Source organism: Myotis yumanensis, unplaced genomic scaffold, assembly GCF_028538775.1.
Source record: "Myotis yumanensis isolate MYYU_CA2020_CCGP unplaced genomic scaffold, mMyoYum1.0.hap1 SCAF_2, whole genome shotgun sequence".
Taxonomy (NCBI): domain Eukaryota; kingdom Metazoa; phylum Chordata; class Mammalia; order Chiroptera; family Vespertilionidae; genus Myotis; species Myotis yumanensis.
Genome location: NW_027223753.1, coordinates 11,036,346 through 11,053,011, shown reverse-complemented (window position 1 = coordinate 11,053,011; position 16,666 = coordinate 11,036,346). Strand labels below are relative to the sequence as shown.

Sequence of the window (16,666 nt, the reverse complement as noted above, 5' to 3'; positions counted from 1 at the left end):
GAGGCTCGGAGATGAGAACTAACTTGCCCGCTCACACAGCTGGGGCAGAGACAAACCTAAGCCAACTTGGTCTCAAAAGCGCCTCTCTGAAAATAGTCCTCTCTTCTTGCTTCCAAGAAGAGTGTCAGATACAACACTGTGGTTTTGAGGGCCAAGGGGAGATGCCCCCCTAAGGAGTGGAGCTGGCATCCCTCCTGTCTGTTGGATACCCCCAGCCCCCGTGAGGACCCACCTACAGTCTCTTCGGATGATGGATGGGGGACATGAATGTGTCCAGGGCTGAGGGGAAGGGACCACTGACTTTACTGTCCTGAGCATTGGATAGGGAAGGGAATCAGAATTGTAGACCAAGTTTTGCCACTAATTATTTGGGCAGCTTGAGGCTAATCCCTAGCCTCTCTGGGCCTCAATTCTCCTGTCCTCTATAATGGGAACATGGGGTTTGCTGCACTCTGACTCTGTGTGGGCTGACATTAATGACCAGAACGTTTGGCCTCAGAGGTCCCCAGAGCTATGTGGTGGAAGTAGGATGACCCAGCTGGTCCTGGTTTGCCAGGGACTTTCTAGGTTTGAGCAATAAAGGTCCAATGTCAAGGGGAAACCCCTCGGTTTTGGGAAAAATGGAGACAGTTGGTCACCGTAGCTGGAGGGCATAAGGTTAACCTCCACCACCCCCCGCCCCCGCTCATGTTACCCACAAAGATCAAAATACACAGCCTCTCACTTTTGCACCTATGAGGCCACAGAACTGTTTTCTAGCCGTTTGGTTTGTACATATCGTGTTTCTACAATTCAGTCAGAAGTCCCTTCTAGCCTGGGTTCGACGTCCTCCGTTTCCTTCAGATCTCCTGCTTCTGCTCAGCCATCTCCCCAGGTCAGGTGTCCCTCCCTGAACCCCCTCCCACTTCTCAGGACCGTCCTTTGGGCTGCCTGTCGCCATTAGCTCCCCCAGAGCTCCTTAAGTTCCTGCCTTGCTCACAATTGATTCCCCAGCATTGGGGCAGGAATAAATGATCAATAAATGATAATGGAATTTCTGAGCCTCTTCAGTGCCCAGGACAGGGCTGGGTATCTACCCCCGCTCCCCCCCAGGGCTTCACACCCCAACTCCAGGACACTTCTGTTGGCAGAACAGATTCTTCCTAGAAAAGGCTGCAGGGCACGGCTCCCCAGGTGTGGCTTCTTAACCCCTCTGTCCTGCAGGCCCTTGGGCATCCGGTGAAGACTGTGGACCCTTCTCAGGATAACTTTTTAAAAATAAATATATATTTTTAATGATTTCAGAGAGGAAGGGAGAAGGAGAGATAGAAGCATCAATGATGAGAGAGAATATCTCATCATGCCCCCTACTGGGGATCAAGCCCACAACCCGGGCATGTGCCCTTGATGGGAATCGACCCCTGGGCCCTTTAGTTTTGCAGGCCGAAGCTCTATCCACTGAGCCAAACCAGCTAGGGCCTCCGAATAATTTTTAAAAATTGCATTCGGGTTACAATGAAAACAATTTTTACTAAACTACAATTATAAAGTATTTAGAGACTGTTGGGATATAATAACATGTGCTTATTAATCCATTAAGTAAGATTCAGTGGTGAGCCTGATATGACCTTAGTTTCAGAGTTGTGGTAGCTTAAACAATATTTTGAGATTTCTACAGTAACTAAAGTGTGATATGAAAATATCTGCGATTTTTGTTAATGGCAAAATCACAGGGACTTTTTACCTGGTGGCTGCATTCATGATCAAAGGAAATGCCAAGTATCCTTTAGAGATTGGTGAAAAATGGAGATATAAACTTTTGTCCATCCCAATGTCACAAACCCTTCAGACTTCTATCCTCAGCCCCCTTGGGGATATCTAGGAACTCCTGGTTGAAGGCAAAGAGGGTTTGACTCTTTAGGTTAAGTAAACAAGAAAAGCACCAAGAGATGAGAGACAAAGAGTAAAGGACAGTGGCCGCTGGGCTGGGATAAACAGGGAAAGGTTTCACGGCAGGACAGTTTCAGGCTGTGCTGTATAGGTGAGCCTATTTTCGCAGGAAGCAAGAAGCTAGAGGTGAGGGAAGGAAACATGTGGAGGGTTTGCTCTTATGAGTGAATCAAAAACAGCAAAACACCACAGCCTCAACCTCACCCCAGAGCAAGCCCATGTCACCTTTGTGTCTCTTTTGTTGCTGAGAACACCAAGCCATTGTCCCTGTAAAACAGGGTACCTGCCCTCAAGCTTATACACAATGAGACAAAACAAACACCAAATGTAATAACAAGACAAATATTAAATTTCAATTAAAAAATGTGTCCAGAACAATCTGGAACATGCCACATATCTTGCTAAGTGCACACAGAATGCAACCCAAAGACATTCAAAGGTAGGAGTCACCTCCTCTCCGAGGTTTGTGGTGAGGAAATGGGGAAATGGACAAGAGGCCAGTGGAGTGGGCAGGACAGAGTATTCACTTTGGAATTGCTTGCTGCTGCTTCTCTGGTCTCAGTGACCTCGGTAAAATGGGGACAATAATTAAGTATGGCACCTGACATACACTAAGCACTCAATAATGAGAGCTATTATTATCATTTAAGAAAAGATAGATGTTTGCAAATTGATTCTAGCGAACACCAGATTGGAGAACTTGGTCTTTAGGGTGGTAGATCTGAAAACAGATTTGAATGAATGAAAGAATGAATGAATGAGTCCTCGGGTTGGCTCCACCCTCCAGATGAGTTCCTCCCCCACGTTGCCCCCTAAGTGGCTCAATGAAATGGACCTCCAGCTCTGGGGTCAGCTACATCTCAGCGTGTGAGTGTGCGGTGGTGTGGAGGTGGTCATTCCGGGCGGGCGGAGCAACAGCAGCCCAGGCTGAGCAAGAGGGTGTCATATTCCCGAATGGTTTTCACTGCGACTACCCTCCCCCGTCCCCCGTATCCCCTTAATCGGCGTGGCACCTCCGTGGGCCGGGGGACTAGAGGGCTCTGCAGTGCCCAGGCGGAACCTGGGGACAAGGGGTGGAGGAGCCTGCCTAGGTCCGCCGCGTGGGGAACGTGCAGGCACAAGAGAGGCCTTATCCTGGGAAGGTCGATCTAAGCTGCCCAGGCTGAAGTGGAGGTGGGGTGCAGATGCACCTTCGGATGCTATGGTTCCCCAGCCCTTCCAGGCCGAGGTTTTCCGTACCCCGTGGGAATTTGGGTCCTGGGAATTGGGGTGGGAGAGAAGCGGAGTCTCCTTGGCAGAGGACGTGGGGGAGAGGGCTACCTAAATCCAGAAACGAGCGCTGCGGAAGCTGCTTGTCCCTTTAAGAGGCCGGGCTAGCTCTGCGGCGGCTCCAGCTAACCGCAAGCCTGGTGCAGCTCCGCGGTCCGTGTCTCCTCGCAAAGCATCCGAGCCGCGCGTGGCAGCAGGACCCGGCCGGAGAGGCGTGGTCCAGGGGACCTGGGCGGAGCCAGAGCTGCAGACAGCCGGTCATTGGCGCCGAGGTAGGGGCGGAGCCCCAAGTAGGTGGGCGTGGTCCAGCTTTGCGGGTCTTGAGGCCCCGCCTGGGACAGGAGAAGCGCCGCAGGAGGCGGGTGGGCGGGGCAATGGGGGGCGGGGCCTGCGTCTGCAGTGGGCGGGGCCCGCCGCAGAGAGAGGGGCAGTGCTGGCCGAGAGTCCTCTCCGCGCTGCTGCCGCGGCGCCTCCACATCGTCTGTGACAGCTCCGGCGCCGGTATCCGCAACCCTCGCTACATCTCGCAGCCGCCGTGGCCTCCGTCGCAGCCTGAGCTCTGTTCCTTGCCTCCGCGCCCACATCCGGGGGCGGTCGGGTCTCTGTCGCTACGGAGGCCGCATCTGGCGCTCATCTGGAACTGCCCGTCCGGCCGGCCGCGCTGGAGCCCGCGCCCAATCTGGCCCGGCCGCGCCGGGAGCCCTGCCCGGAGCTGGAGCCTCCCCTGGAGCCGCGGGCCCGGGGCCCTGAGCTGCGCAGCCGGCGCATGGTGAACTCGTTGCTGTTCGGGGAGATGGCTTTGGCCTTCGGCTGTCCGCCGGGCGGCGGCGGCGGGAGCTGCCCCGGCGGGGGCGGCGGCGGGGCCGGGCCAGGGCCATCGCCGGTGACGGCGGCGCTGCGGGATGACCTGGGCTCTAACATCCACCTCTTGAAGGGGCTCAACGTGCGCTTCCGCTGCTTCCTGGCCAAGGTACACGAGCTGGAGAGGCGCAACCGGCTGCTGGAAAAGCAGCTGGAGCAACAGCAGAGCGAACGCGAGCGGCGGCTGCGCTACAAGACATTTACCCGCGAGCAGGCCGTGCAGACCGGGCCGGATCTGCTACGGCCATCCGCGCCCGGCAGCGGGCACGGTATCGGCAGTGGCAGCGGCGTGGCCGTCGGCACCAACGCCAACGCCGTGGCCCTGGGCGGCCTGCCCCCCGGCGGCGGCTCTCACCCGCAGCTCTATGGCCGCTTGCCTGGGACCATCTGGAGCTACACGCAGGTGCGGCGCACGGGCGGCGGCGGCGTGGAGACAGTGCAGGGCCCCGGCGTGTCGTGGGTGCACCCCGACGGCGTGGGAGTGCAGATCGACACCATCACGCCCGAGATCCGTGCGCTCTACAACGTGCTGGCCAAGGTGAAGCGCGAGCGCGACGAGTACAAGCGGAGGTGAGTGCGGCCTCGCCTCTCCCCTGTGGCCGCGGAATGTGTGCATTGCGTTGGGGAGGGGCCGGGGCAGCCAGCTGGTTCTAGCAGGTGGGCTGCAAACTGTTCGCAGAGGACCCTGCGTGCGCTGGGAAAACTCAGTTATCTGGTTCCAAGAATGGGGGGCGGCGCTGACTACAGCAAGGGGCACCTCCGAACCTTTGTTGGGCCAGGCGCATTGTTTTGTAGGTGACAAAATAGCCATCGGTGTTTTAAGTCATCTCATTTAATTCTCATAGCAACATGTAGAGCATTCTTATCGCCATTTTATAGATGAGGAAACTAAGGCACGGAGATGCAAGTGACTTGCCTGAGGGGACTTGTCTAGTAAGTGGTGACCCCAGGATCTGAACTAGTGGTTTGAAGTACTCCTGTCCAGTCTGTCTCCCAGCCTAGGTACTTTCCCAAGAATAGGGAGAGGAGCTGCCCTCCTTCCCCAGGTGAAAAGGAAAAACTCTTAAGTAACCCACTGACCTTTTGTTCCTTGAATTAAATGAGATCGTGTATTTGAAAACGGAAGCATCTCTGTCTAGCACTGGGGCTAGGGTCCGCCTTCTTGCTCCAGCTCTAGGATCCAGCTGGCTGAGCTGGGTAACCAGACCTACATTAGATAGGCCACAAGCTTTTAAAAACCCCTGCCTTCACTCCTCTCCCCTGCCATCCTATTGTCATGGTTTATTGGGCCTCAATACACTCAGCCCTCAAGGCCCATAGAAGGAGGTAAACCTTGGACTGGAAGACTGGACATTGAATGGACCAAGACCACCATCTCTGAGTAGGGTGCCAGGCAGACTGCCTACAGGACCGGCCAGCACATTTCTACCCAGCCCAGATCCCCCAGGTGGGAAAGTAACATTGTTTCCTGCCTACAGCCTGGCTGAGAGGACTGTGGGCTCCACTTTCAGATGAGAGGAGAGGGGTCTGTCTGTCTGTAGCATCTCAGGCCTGGGCGGGGGTGTCCTAGCCTGGGCAACTCTGAATTGAGAACTTGGCTCTAAACTCCTGGATTTGGAGGATGTGCTGAGAGGCTCTTTCCTTCCACTCCTTGAGTCCCTGAGTCACATGAGCACAGAGGTCTGCCCAGGGAGCTGGGCATGGGTCTCCCTCCTTTTCCTCTACTGCATGGTTCTCAACCTTCTGGCCCTTTAAATACAGTTCCTCATGTTGTGACCCAACCATAAAATTATTTTCGTTGCTACTTCAAACTGTAATGTTGCTACTGTTATGAATCGTAATGTGAATATCTGATATGCAGGATGGTCTTAGGCGACCCCTGTGAAAGGGTCTTTCGACCGCCAAAGGGGTCGCGACCCACAGGTTGAGAACCGCTGCTCTACTGGGAAGGCTTCAATATCAGCTCCATCACCTGAGATTATTGAACCACTTAGAAGCCTGCTTGCTCATCAGAGAAACGGAACAATGAAATTCGCTCACAGTTGCATGAGGGGAGAGTAGGGTGGTGATGCTTTTTGGAAGGTATAACATAATCAGGTTGATGGCATTAAAGATGGTAGTATCTTTGTCAAGCTCGCAGGACTCGGGGCTGTCTCCTGCAGGGCCTGGCTTTCTGGGGGTGAGTCTTAACCTTACTGTACACTAGCCACTCTGCTGGGCTGGTTGTCTCTCATGAGAGCTCTCAACTCCTTGTGGGCAGCTTCGTGGGGGTGGGTGGGGTAGACAAACAGGCACTTGGCCTTTATGATGAAACGCAGAGGGATGGGCCCTTCTCTCTGCCACTGTTGAGTGTGTTGTCATGCCCCAGGCTTGTGTTGTGTTGTGTGTTTTTTTATTGTGTGTGTGCTTCTTGGAGTTGGCTACTAAGGAGATGGGCAAACCATGCCCAATCTTAAAGGGAGGTAGGTTGGCATTGAGCAATGCTCTGTTTAAGTTGTACTCGGGGTGTGGGGTGTGATGTCAGCCTCTGGCGCTGGCCTGGAATGAGATGGGTGCTGTGGAGACAGGTGGAGTGAGGTGTCTCTCTTCCCGCCCTCTGGGATGTGTGTGCACCTTCTCTTCCTTCTTCTTCTTCTTTTTTTTTCTTTTTCTGAAGTTGATTCAGGGCTCAAGTTGGATTTTTCCAAAGCAGTATACGTCCTTACTTGGGCCTCAGTTTCCCTCACTGTAAGCCCCAGGCTTCCTCAGATTCCTTAGGGATTCCTTGAATATTAAATAAAAATTAATATCTAAAGTATATTAAAGATGCTTAAATGGTCATAACAATGTGCTCACTCCCTTTTAAGTTCTTAATGTTAACTCACTGAAGTTCACTTCCACACTAACTTGTTAGTAGTCGGACTCAAGTGAAACTTCCCCTTCTGCCATCTCTGTTTGAAGAGTATTTTGAGGTTACAAAGCAAACGGCTAAAAACTATTGCCATTTGTAGCCACCAATCTGTGTGCCAGGATTTTCTTGACACCCTGCAGCCAAAACTGGAGATAAAATTAGACGGAATGTGGAACTGTCACCCATGATCCCAATTCTAAATATTAACAGATCAAGACAGCCCCAGCAACCTCAGTGATTGAATGCAGAATTGGTAGCTGTTATATATTGGAACCTGCACTATAAATGTACACAGGTCCCATTCTGCTTTTACTTGTTTCTATATTCAGGTTGCTCAGAAGAATTGTCTTTTGCGAGGAGGGTGGGCATATGATCAACTTTTTAAAAACCACTGGGTTAGATGACCTCAAAGGGTCTTCCGAGCCTTGACAATATGTAAATCTGAGTTTGCGCTCTCAGCCCACTTCTGATTTCCTGTCTATAAGAGAAGTGAGAGTCTGAGGTGTGAGACCAAGGTGTTTGCCGGGGCTGCTGGCCACCGAAGGCTTCGGGGCCTTCCAGGGTGTCTAGCATGGAGCCCCGCGCTGCGAGCAGGGGAAGGAGCCTGTGCCAGGAGAGGTTCTAGGGCTCCTCTGATCCAGCTGGAGGGACTCGCAGCTCGGGGACCCCACTTGCTTCTCAAAGGGCACCTTGGATGTGGAGCTCTATGTTCTCCAATATGGAAACTTTTTGGGTTCCACTCCATGACTTACGGCCAGATCCAGGTACCACCACCTGCATTATTTTTTATGTAAGATACTAGAGGCCTAGTGCACGGATTCGTGCACTGGTGGGGTCCCTCAGCCTGGCCTGAGCCCTCTCGCAATCTGAGACCCCTTGGAGGATGTCGGAGGCCCGGTGAGTGGATTCGGCCTGATCCCTGCAGGCGTATAAGATCTTTGGTTAATCTCTTCCCGCCCTCCCTCCTTCCCTCTGAGATTCATCTGTCTTCCATGTTTCCATGCCTGTGCATTGAGCGTCTTCCCCCTGGTGGTCAGTGGGTGTCATAGTTAATGGTCAAATGGTAGCTTAGGCATATATATATATATATATTTAACAGCTTTATTGAGTTATGATGTTCATGTCATAAATCCTCCCATATTAAGCATAAAATTCAATGATTTTTAGTAAATCCACAGAGTTGTGCAACCATCACCACAATCCAGTTTCAGAACGCTTGCATCACCCCAATTAGATTCTTCTTGCCCATTTGCAGTTAATCTCCAGCCCCAGCCCAGGCTACCACCGATCCGCTTTCTGTTTCTCTAGATTTGCCGTTTCTGGACATTTCATGTGGATGGAATTATGCCATATGCAGCCCTTTGCGCCTGGTTTCTTTCACGTGGGTAATGTTTTTGGGGTTCGTCCATGTTGTAGCATGTGTCAGTAGTACGTTTCTTTATGTTGCTGAATAATATTCCCCTGTGTGGATAGATCACATTGGGCTTATCCATTCACCTGTGTAGTCAATAACATGTAAATGGAGAAAGTCACCTGTTTACCACCTCACATCAGCACATGTGCCATCAGTGGAAACACCCACCTAAACCAGAGCCCTGGCCTCGGGTCCCCTGGCCCTGGCCCTGCTCATGATTGGCTTTGCCTCGGCCCAATCAGCTTTGAGCTCTTCACTGGGTGGGTGGGTGGGGAATGTGGTTGCAGAAACTGTAGCACCGACAGACAAGGTTGTCAAGCGTTGATGTGGAAACCAAAACAAACATCTCTGCTCTGTCACCACCCAGTGCCACCAAAATATCCTGTTCTGAGTTTGCAAGCCGGGGGCTTTTGCCTGGGAGATTCCTCCAGAATCCCTCGGAACTTTAAACGGCGGAGAGTTCTCTGGATTGGCATCCAAGAGGCCCAGACTCCGGGTCTGGCTCTGCCACCAGGTGCTGTGTGACCTCAGGCTAGTTGCTGCTCTCTCTGAGCCTTAGGTCCTCCATCTTTACACACTTAGGGGATCCCTCCCAGCTCCCTCTACACTTCGGGTCTGTGACTTGAAGGGGCCTGGGTCGGGGCTGCTTTTTCTGCCTCCCAGGATGAGAGGCAGGGCCTCCTGACCGGGCCCAGGTGGTACGGAACCCTGTGGTTTAGTTCACTCCCCTGCAGGTTGCCAAATGCCTGTGCCCCTGACTCAAGTCAGCACGAAAGGCTTGGTTTGTTTTTCCCTGGTCCCTGCATGGATTGGAACTTCACTTGAGAGCCAGGGAGGACCACAGCCATTTAGTCTGGTGGTTTTCAAGGAGGCCCTTTGGAGCCTGGCGTCCAGAGCAGGGTGCCTTGAGGTGGTTCTGGGGCAGGGGGAGGCTGAGCATCTGGGGTTCAGCCATGGCAGCCACAGCAGCTCCATTTCCATGACTCTCAGATCAATGTGCTGAGGAAGATTCAATTGGAAAAGGGGATTTTGCTGTTAAGGAAAAAAGAAAGAAAGAAAGAAAGAAAGAAAGAAAGAAAGAAAGAAAGAAAGAAAGAAGTCACTAATTCAGCTGAGATGGGGAAACTGAGGCGCAGAGGGGCTGACCCACTGCTCTGAGGTGATGCCATCATCTGCCTCAGGTCAGGGCTTGGCAGAGTTTTCGTTTCTTTTTTGTGTGTCTGCTTTTAAGCATTTTTTAAAAAGCCACTCTCAGGGATGGGAGGGACTTTTGTCACAGCTATTTCTGATTGTGAGCCGGAAGGGGCTGGGCTGTCGGCCTGAATGGAGGGCTCCCAAAAGGGGTGGTGGGTGAGCCAGCTGGAGTGTCGCCTGCCTTTCCCCATCACACCCTGCGAGACCCTTGAGCAGGTGGTGTTGGCCCCTGAATGTCCCAAAGCCAGAAGACTGCCCCCGAAGGCCGGTCGGACGGCTTTGTTTGCTGTCATTTCCACGGACATGTTGATCACTTCTGAAGCTGCCACTGATAGGGATTCTTTATTTCTGATTTTCCTGGGGGGCAGCCTGGGACGGTGGGAAGAGTGTCTGAGCCTGGGCTCTGGCACTATGTGACTCTGGCGATTGCTCGGCTTCTCTGAGCTGCTGGGGCGTCCGCTTTCTGTAAAAGGGGGAGAATAATTGCTCTCTCGGAGATTGGGAAGGAATAATGAGCTCACCTGTTAAGACCCCTGGTCCTTGGGAGGCCCCCTATGCCCCCTGCACCAGCCCAGCCCTTCCCTGCGTAGCGTCTGCCCCTTCATTTATAGGGGTGTCTCAGGATAGTGCTGGGCTGCCCGGCACAACCATTTCAGGGCATGTTGCCTCTCTGTCCCATGGAAGGCGCCGCGATGGTGTTGGGGGGAGGGGAGGGGAGGGCTCCTTCTTTGTCCAGCATCTAAGGAGGGTGTTCTTCCTACTCTTAGCGGTTGATTTGTGCCTCCGGAAATCTACTCCCCGCCCCCCCCCCCCCCCGCCCTGTTTCCCAACCTCCTTTAAAAGAAGCACAAGCCCCCCTCCATCTAGCTCCTCAGTATTCCAAAGTCTTCTGGCCGAGTTGGCATTCTCTCTGGGGACAAATTTGGGAGGGATTTTCAGAGCCTCACTCGAGGGAGGGGAATGAGGTCCCAGAAAAGAAAAGGAAGCAGAAGCTGGGAGACAGCTGAAGCTGAAGATTCCTCCTCCCAGGAATGCGAGGCGGGGCCTTGGTCACCGGATGCGAGGTCCCCCAGCTCTCTCTCTCTCTCTCTCTCTCTCTCTCTCTCTCTCTCTCTCTCTCCAGGCCTGTGGCCCACATCCCCACACGTGTCAGTGTTTGAAGGACACAGAAGGGTAGACCCAGAATTTGAGCACGCCCGCTGCTGCAAGGCGACGGGTTGGCTTCCAGGGGAATTGATTGACACCACACCACATATCAGTGATGCGGGAGGCTGTGGGCTCTGCATTTGGAGTCCTGGCTTTCGATCCCGTCGCAGGGATGTAGCCCGGCTGGCGTCCCGTTTATTCCCACGTCATGGATGGCTGAAGGCCCGAGACAGGAAGGAGGCAGCCCTTTTGTCCCCTGTGTTGGGATTGGGATGTGTTGCTCTCCCCTGCGTTTCTTCTATTGGGCATTTCTGTGCACCCACTGCCTCCCCCATCACAGCACTCTGCACCATGAATCGTAATTGTCTGGGATGTGTCTGTAAGCTCTGAGGGGCCGGGCCAGCACTGGGTCTGTCTTCACCTTGTGGTCGCAGAGCCCAGCCAGGGCCTGGCCGGAGTCCCCCTGAGTGAGCACTTGTGGGCCTGGCTGCTGTGTGCTGGTGGCCCCAGTGGGGCTGGGGGACGGAAGGCACAGATGCATGGATGACCAGCACGGACTCTACATTCAGGGACTTGCAGCTGGTGGAGGGATGGGCCCACACTCCTTTCCCAACACATCGCTTCAACAAGTTTGAATTCACATCCATTGCCTGGTGCCAGATGCGGGGTACTGAGCTTGCTTGGGCGAGTCACTCTGCCTCTCTGAGCCTTATTTCCTTCTCTGGAAAAGAGGATGCTGAGCTCTGTGTCCCAAGGCCGAGGGAGAAGTAAATGGGTTCATATAGCTACAGCCCTTTGTAAATGGTGAAGGTCAAGAGAGTTCCATGGCAAGATTCACAGGTAGAAGGGTGGGTGCCCTACGGGGTGAGTGGTGCCGGCTTTGTGAGATGGGCAGAAGCTGGGAGGAGGGTGGCCCTGCCCTTGCCGGCAGCATCTGAGGGTTGTGCAGCCTCTGGGGGTTGTGTAGCCTCTGAGCATTGCTGGCTGTGAGATACTTAGAAAATTCCGGGCCAGGTGGGAGGCTGGGGAAGATTTCTGATGGCGCTGCTTGCCTGCTAGGGCAGTGCCCTCCCACCCTTAGTGGGCACTGGGTGCTTGGTTTCCTGGGCAGGATGTGGTTTCTTACTCTAGTTCTTGGTACAAGCGCGGGTAGTTGTCACCCACTGGTAAACCTGATAAATGACTCAGGTTCCCTTGAGGGGCTGTGGCCTGGCTGAGCCCCCTGGCTGGTGGCATGGGGCAGCTAGAGCCCTGTGGAGTCCAGGCCGTGTCCTGTTGTCCACCTGGGGATGGAGAAGGTGGGACGATAGGCTTACCCAGTCTCCTGTGGAGGCTCTTCTTCTCTGTAACTTTGTTCTGTACATGCCGTTTAATCTCTTGAATCTCAGTTTGTCGCTCTGTAAAATGGAGATCAGGTTTCTTATGAATTCCGCTTCCTGGGGTGGATGAAAAAAAGATTAATTGAAATAATGGAGTGTGAAAGCATTTTGAAAAAAAGGTTTAAAAACAAATCATCATAACTTAATAGCGAGCACCGACTGAGCACCTACTACGTGCTAAGCTCTGCGACGGCTTCTTAAAGTAAGTGAGATTTAAGGATCACAGCAACCCCCAGAGGTAGGAATTGTGCCCGTTTCCTAGATGATAGGTTTGGAGAGGTGAAGAGATCTGGCCCAGATCTTGCATCGAGTTCAGTCCGGGTCTCCAGACCCCACGTTCAGCGCTCTCTGGAGGAGCCACAGGTTGGTCTTGTCACATGCCGACTGAGGAGGCCTCCCGGTGCTGTCACAATATTGCCATGGCTGGAGGCTGGCAGAACAGGAGGTGGCTGCTACGCTGGGAAGACTTCCTACTGTCACTTTACAGTAGCTCTTTCCTGAGAAGCCAGAGGGTCACCTGCAGTGGCATGCAGATGAGCCTCCTGGGCCACCATCCTGGGCCATCCAGACCCCCCTCTCTGGGTAGGGAAATTCCTGGTCTCAGCCAAAGAGGTTAACACACCCGGGCTGGCAGGCCTGGCAGGGGAAGGGATGGGGAGCAGGGAACACGTACGTATTATTACCTGTCTGGCACTTTCCCTGCCATCTGATTTAAACCTGTGGCAATACTGCAGGATAGAAACCAAGGCTCAGAGCAAAAGGAACTTGCCCCGAGCCATGTAGCAAAGCCAGGCCTGGGTGTGGGTCCCACATTCTGAGTTCGTGCTCCCTTGATCATGCCTAGCACCTAAGTGCTCCCAGGGCTACACACTAACTGCTAGCAGGCGGGCGGAGCCTCGGGCATTCTGGTGGCAGGAGAGAAGCTGGCTCCCGCCTGGGCTCAGGTCTCCCTAACTTTTGCTTTCGGTTGGTGCCGTGAACTTTGCCAGGGTAGAGGGAACTTCTTACAGTCATTCCTCGACTCTTGTTGGGGAAGAGGAGACTGCTGGGGGTGGATATCTTGACAGTGGCTGGCACCCACCACACCAGACACCGCCCCTTCCCTCAGCAGCTCAGAGTCTGCGGACACAGGCAAATGTGACGATACCACGTGACAAGTACCTGCTCAAATAGTGCCTGTGCCTACTAGGGACACAATAAATATTTATTAGTTAATTAACTTATTAAACAATTATTTATACCATCTTGACTCTCTGCCAGGCTCCACTTAAAGCAGTTTACATTTAAATCATGTAACCTCATCATAACCTTACAAGTTGGGCTCTATCATTAGACCATTTTAGAGATGCTGAAACTGAGTCACAGAGACAAGAAGGGAATGGGGCCAAGACACAGCTTGTAGGCAGCAAGCCAAGATTTGAACCCAGGAGATCAGGTTCCAGATCCCACCCAGGAAGAGGCATGCCTATTGCAAGTGTGTTCATGCCCTGAGCCTCAGTTTTCACCTCTGTGAAATGGGAGCAATCAATCTGACCTTATGGGGCTGTTTGGAAGCTAAAATGAAGTGATGCCTGGGGGAGCGCTTTATAAATGGTAGATTGCCGTGCCTGGAGGACTAAATGATTGGAAGCCCTGGGCCCTACCACCACTGCTGTTTCTTTTCCAACTTCCCGTGCACCCAACTTCCATCCCATCCTCCCCTTGCATTTACATTCACATTCACACTTTCCCCGGATCCCGACACAAGCTGTGATGGGTGTTGGACAGAAACCTGCAAAACTAGACAGCTTGGGGCAGAGCACTGGTGTGGAACTGGGAAGCTGGGAAGAGAGGAAGCTGAGAAGCATGTTTCCGCTGCTTATCAGCCCTGTGACCTTGACACGGTCAGTTGCTTCTCTGAGCCATGTTTTCTGATCTGCCCAATGGGGACGGGCATACTGCATGGACGGCATGAGAAAGCGAACGGGGTGACGAGGCTCAGACCCTGGCAGCTGCCGTGGCGATTATTACGTGAGGCTGGGTGTTCTGGGGAGCGAAGCGCAGGCGGGGATTGAATGGCATTAGGACCCTGGCCTGGGCAGCAGCCCCTCCACGTGGCTGCGCTGGGCGGGGCTGTCTCCACGCTGTCTCTCAGATGCTTGCTCAGCACTCCCAGGCCTGCGTGCTCTGACTTCGGATGTGCAGGTTCACACAGCCCCCTGCTCATCAGCTGTTCAATGGAGAGACGCCCCCGCAGTGGAGACACGGCCTTCCGCCCTCTTCATTGGCCATTTTTATTACTTGGGTTATTTAAGACGGTTCTTGGCTTGCCGCCGCCTGTGTGCCGCCTGGGGGAAGGGCAGACCTGCTGGTCTAAGTGGACCTTGTGAGTCCCTGGCAGACGGACTCCTCTGGGGCAGGATCGGCATATCTTCCCAGGGCCTCCTTTTGCCCTGGCCTGCTGTGGTCATGGGCACAAGGCCATCTGGGGGTGCAGTGGGGAGACCCGGGCTGGAGTAGCTTTGGGGAAAGCTTGTTGCAAAGTCAGACCACAGGACCCAAGAGGCTTTGGGCTCCGGGTGGAAGCCTGGTGGGACATGCGCTGCCTGAGACCCAGGGGTTCTGGGAGGCACCTGAACCCGACTAGGGTCAGTTAAGGAAGGCTTCCTGGAGGAGACACCGCCTGCGTTGTGTTCTGAAGGTCCAGTAAGAGCTCAGGAGAAAGAGGGAGGGTGCTCTGGGGGGCGAGAACAGGTGTGCAGAGGCCTGGAGGTGGGATGCCGGGCCGGTGCCTAGTCCAGAGCCCCTTCCTCGTGCCCAGGCCTGAGTCAGGACATGGCCTGACCTGGCCTGCCTGCTCCTTCTTCCTCCCTTCTTGTTCTCCCCCCTCCTCCTGGCCTTCTTGGCCCTCTTTGTTCTGTTTGCTATCTCATATCCTCTCTCTCTCTCTCTTGTTTTGGGCTCTGCTCCCTACGGCTGGCTCTCACCCCTGCCCTGTCCTTCATCTGAGGCAGGGGAGGGCTGTGAGGGGGCCCTGTCCCCTCCCTGTGCCTGATGCCAGGCCTCAGTCCGGGGCTCTTTGTCGGCCGCTAAGGCTTTGTGAGCCCGTGTGTGTGCGTGCGTGTGAGCATGTGTCTGGGGGCCTCCGTCTGCACCCTGTGGTCCCGAGGTCAGGACCCTGCCTCTGGCCACCCCAGATCCTTTGTACTAGCCCTTGTATGTCATGGAGGAGGGCAGGGGGGCTGCCTGGTGAGAACATAGCTGCCGGGTCTGGGAGGTCAGTGCTGCTCCGGGGACCTCAGCCCCGCAGCCCCCCAGTCCCCACCAAGGTCTGGGCCCTGGATGTGACACGGGTTGGGGAGTGGGGTGGGAGGCTAGGCTGCCCACCTTAGCTCCCCCTGGCCTGACCACCCTGCCTGTCTCTTCTCCCTCACACCCCTGATTTCCTCTTACCGCCCCCCCCTCCGCCCCCCCAATCCTGCAGAGGGTCTGAGGCGCTCTCAAAGTCCTTTAACCCATCCACTGCTTCCAGGCAATGTCATGACCTGTCGTCCCAGATGATTAAATGTGCCCTTTGTCTTTTTAAAAAGACCTGAGTCTTTATGCTTTAGTATTTTATATTTCCCTCCCCACCCCACTCATGTACCCACGACCGTTTTATAGATGAGACCCAGAGAAGGAGAGCAGCTACCTTGAGGCCACACAGCCGAGTAGGGGCCGGAGCCCAGGCCCCCTGAGCAGGGTTTCTTAGAAACCCTTGAGCTAAGGGATCCTTCCGGGGCTGCTAGTCCTTTGAAGAGAGTTTTTAAAACTCCCAGAGGCCAGACCGCTTGGGGTGAAGGCTTGCCCCTTGGCCGGATGTCGGGGTCCTCCGCGCTGTAGCTGGCTCTCTCGGTCTACAGAAGAGAAGAAAAGTCGCCATGGGTTTGTCTCCTTCAAACAAAAGGCGCTTCCTGTCTTTGGCCCAGCTTTGGGGTCTTGGGGTGTTGACTGACTGATCTACTCTCCCCATCTGCCAGCCACGTGCTTGGCCGCGTCATTGCTCTGTGCCTCGGTTTCCTCCTCTGTAAAATGGGATGGCAAACCCACGGGCTGTTGAGAAGCCTGGGTCAGTGAGGGCCATCCCCACCCCTCTTCTCCGGGTGAGGCCTGGGGTTGGATGGTCTGAGGACTTTGTCTGAGCTTGCTTTTATGCTTGCCTTCAAAGAAAATACTAGGACTTGTCCAAGTTGGGGAAACTGAGGCCCGAGCTCAGCCAGCTACTGGCAGAGCCAGGATTAACCTGATGCCAAGCTCACAGAGCCCCGATTCATAGGTTGTTCCTTTCTGTGCCTTCAGGCCTGATGCATCCACGGAGAATTAAAGGGAAATTGCTTGGTTTGCTCTTCCTGGGTGCACACCGTTGGCCGAGATCCGGGCCTTCGCATGGGTGTGAGCTCCGACTCTGGAGTGAGAATGTCTGGGTTCCTAGCACCATCCTAAGCCTCAGTTCTCTCATCTGTGAAATGGGGGTGACAGCCTTAGCTCACAAGGCAGTCATGAGGATTCAGGGAAACAGTGGGCGCTTGTCCTCCTGCCCAGGCCGGGCCCTCCCCAGCCCCCAGG

At 54.3% G+C, this 16,666-nt stretch overlaps 1 protein-coding gene across 2 annotated transcripts in view; it reads left to right on the top strand.

The window, feature by feature from the left end:
* Positions 1-3,679: 3,679 nt before the first annotated feature.
* The window catches only part of IFFO2 (intermediate filament family orphan 2), a 42,678-nt gene continuing 29,691 nt past the window's right edge, over positions 3,680-16,666 (top strand). For both annotated transcript variants that reach the window (XM_070403150.1, XM_070403149.1), the window contains exon 1: positions 3,680-4,629. In XM_070403150.1, coding sequence (XP_070259251.1) covers positions 3,965-4,629 — 665 coding nt within the window. In that variant the 5' untranslated portion in view covers positions 3,680-3,964. The remainder of the gene's footprint in view (positions 4,630-16,666) is intronic.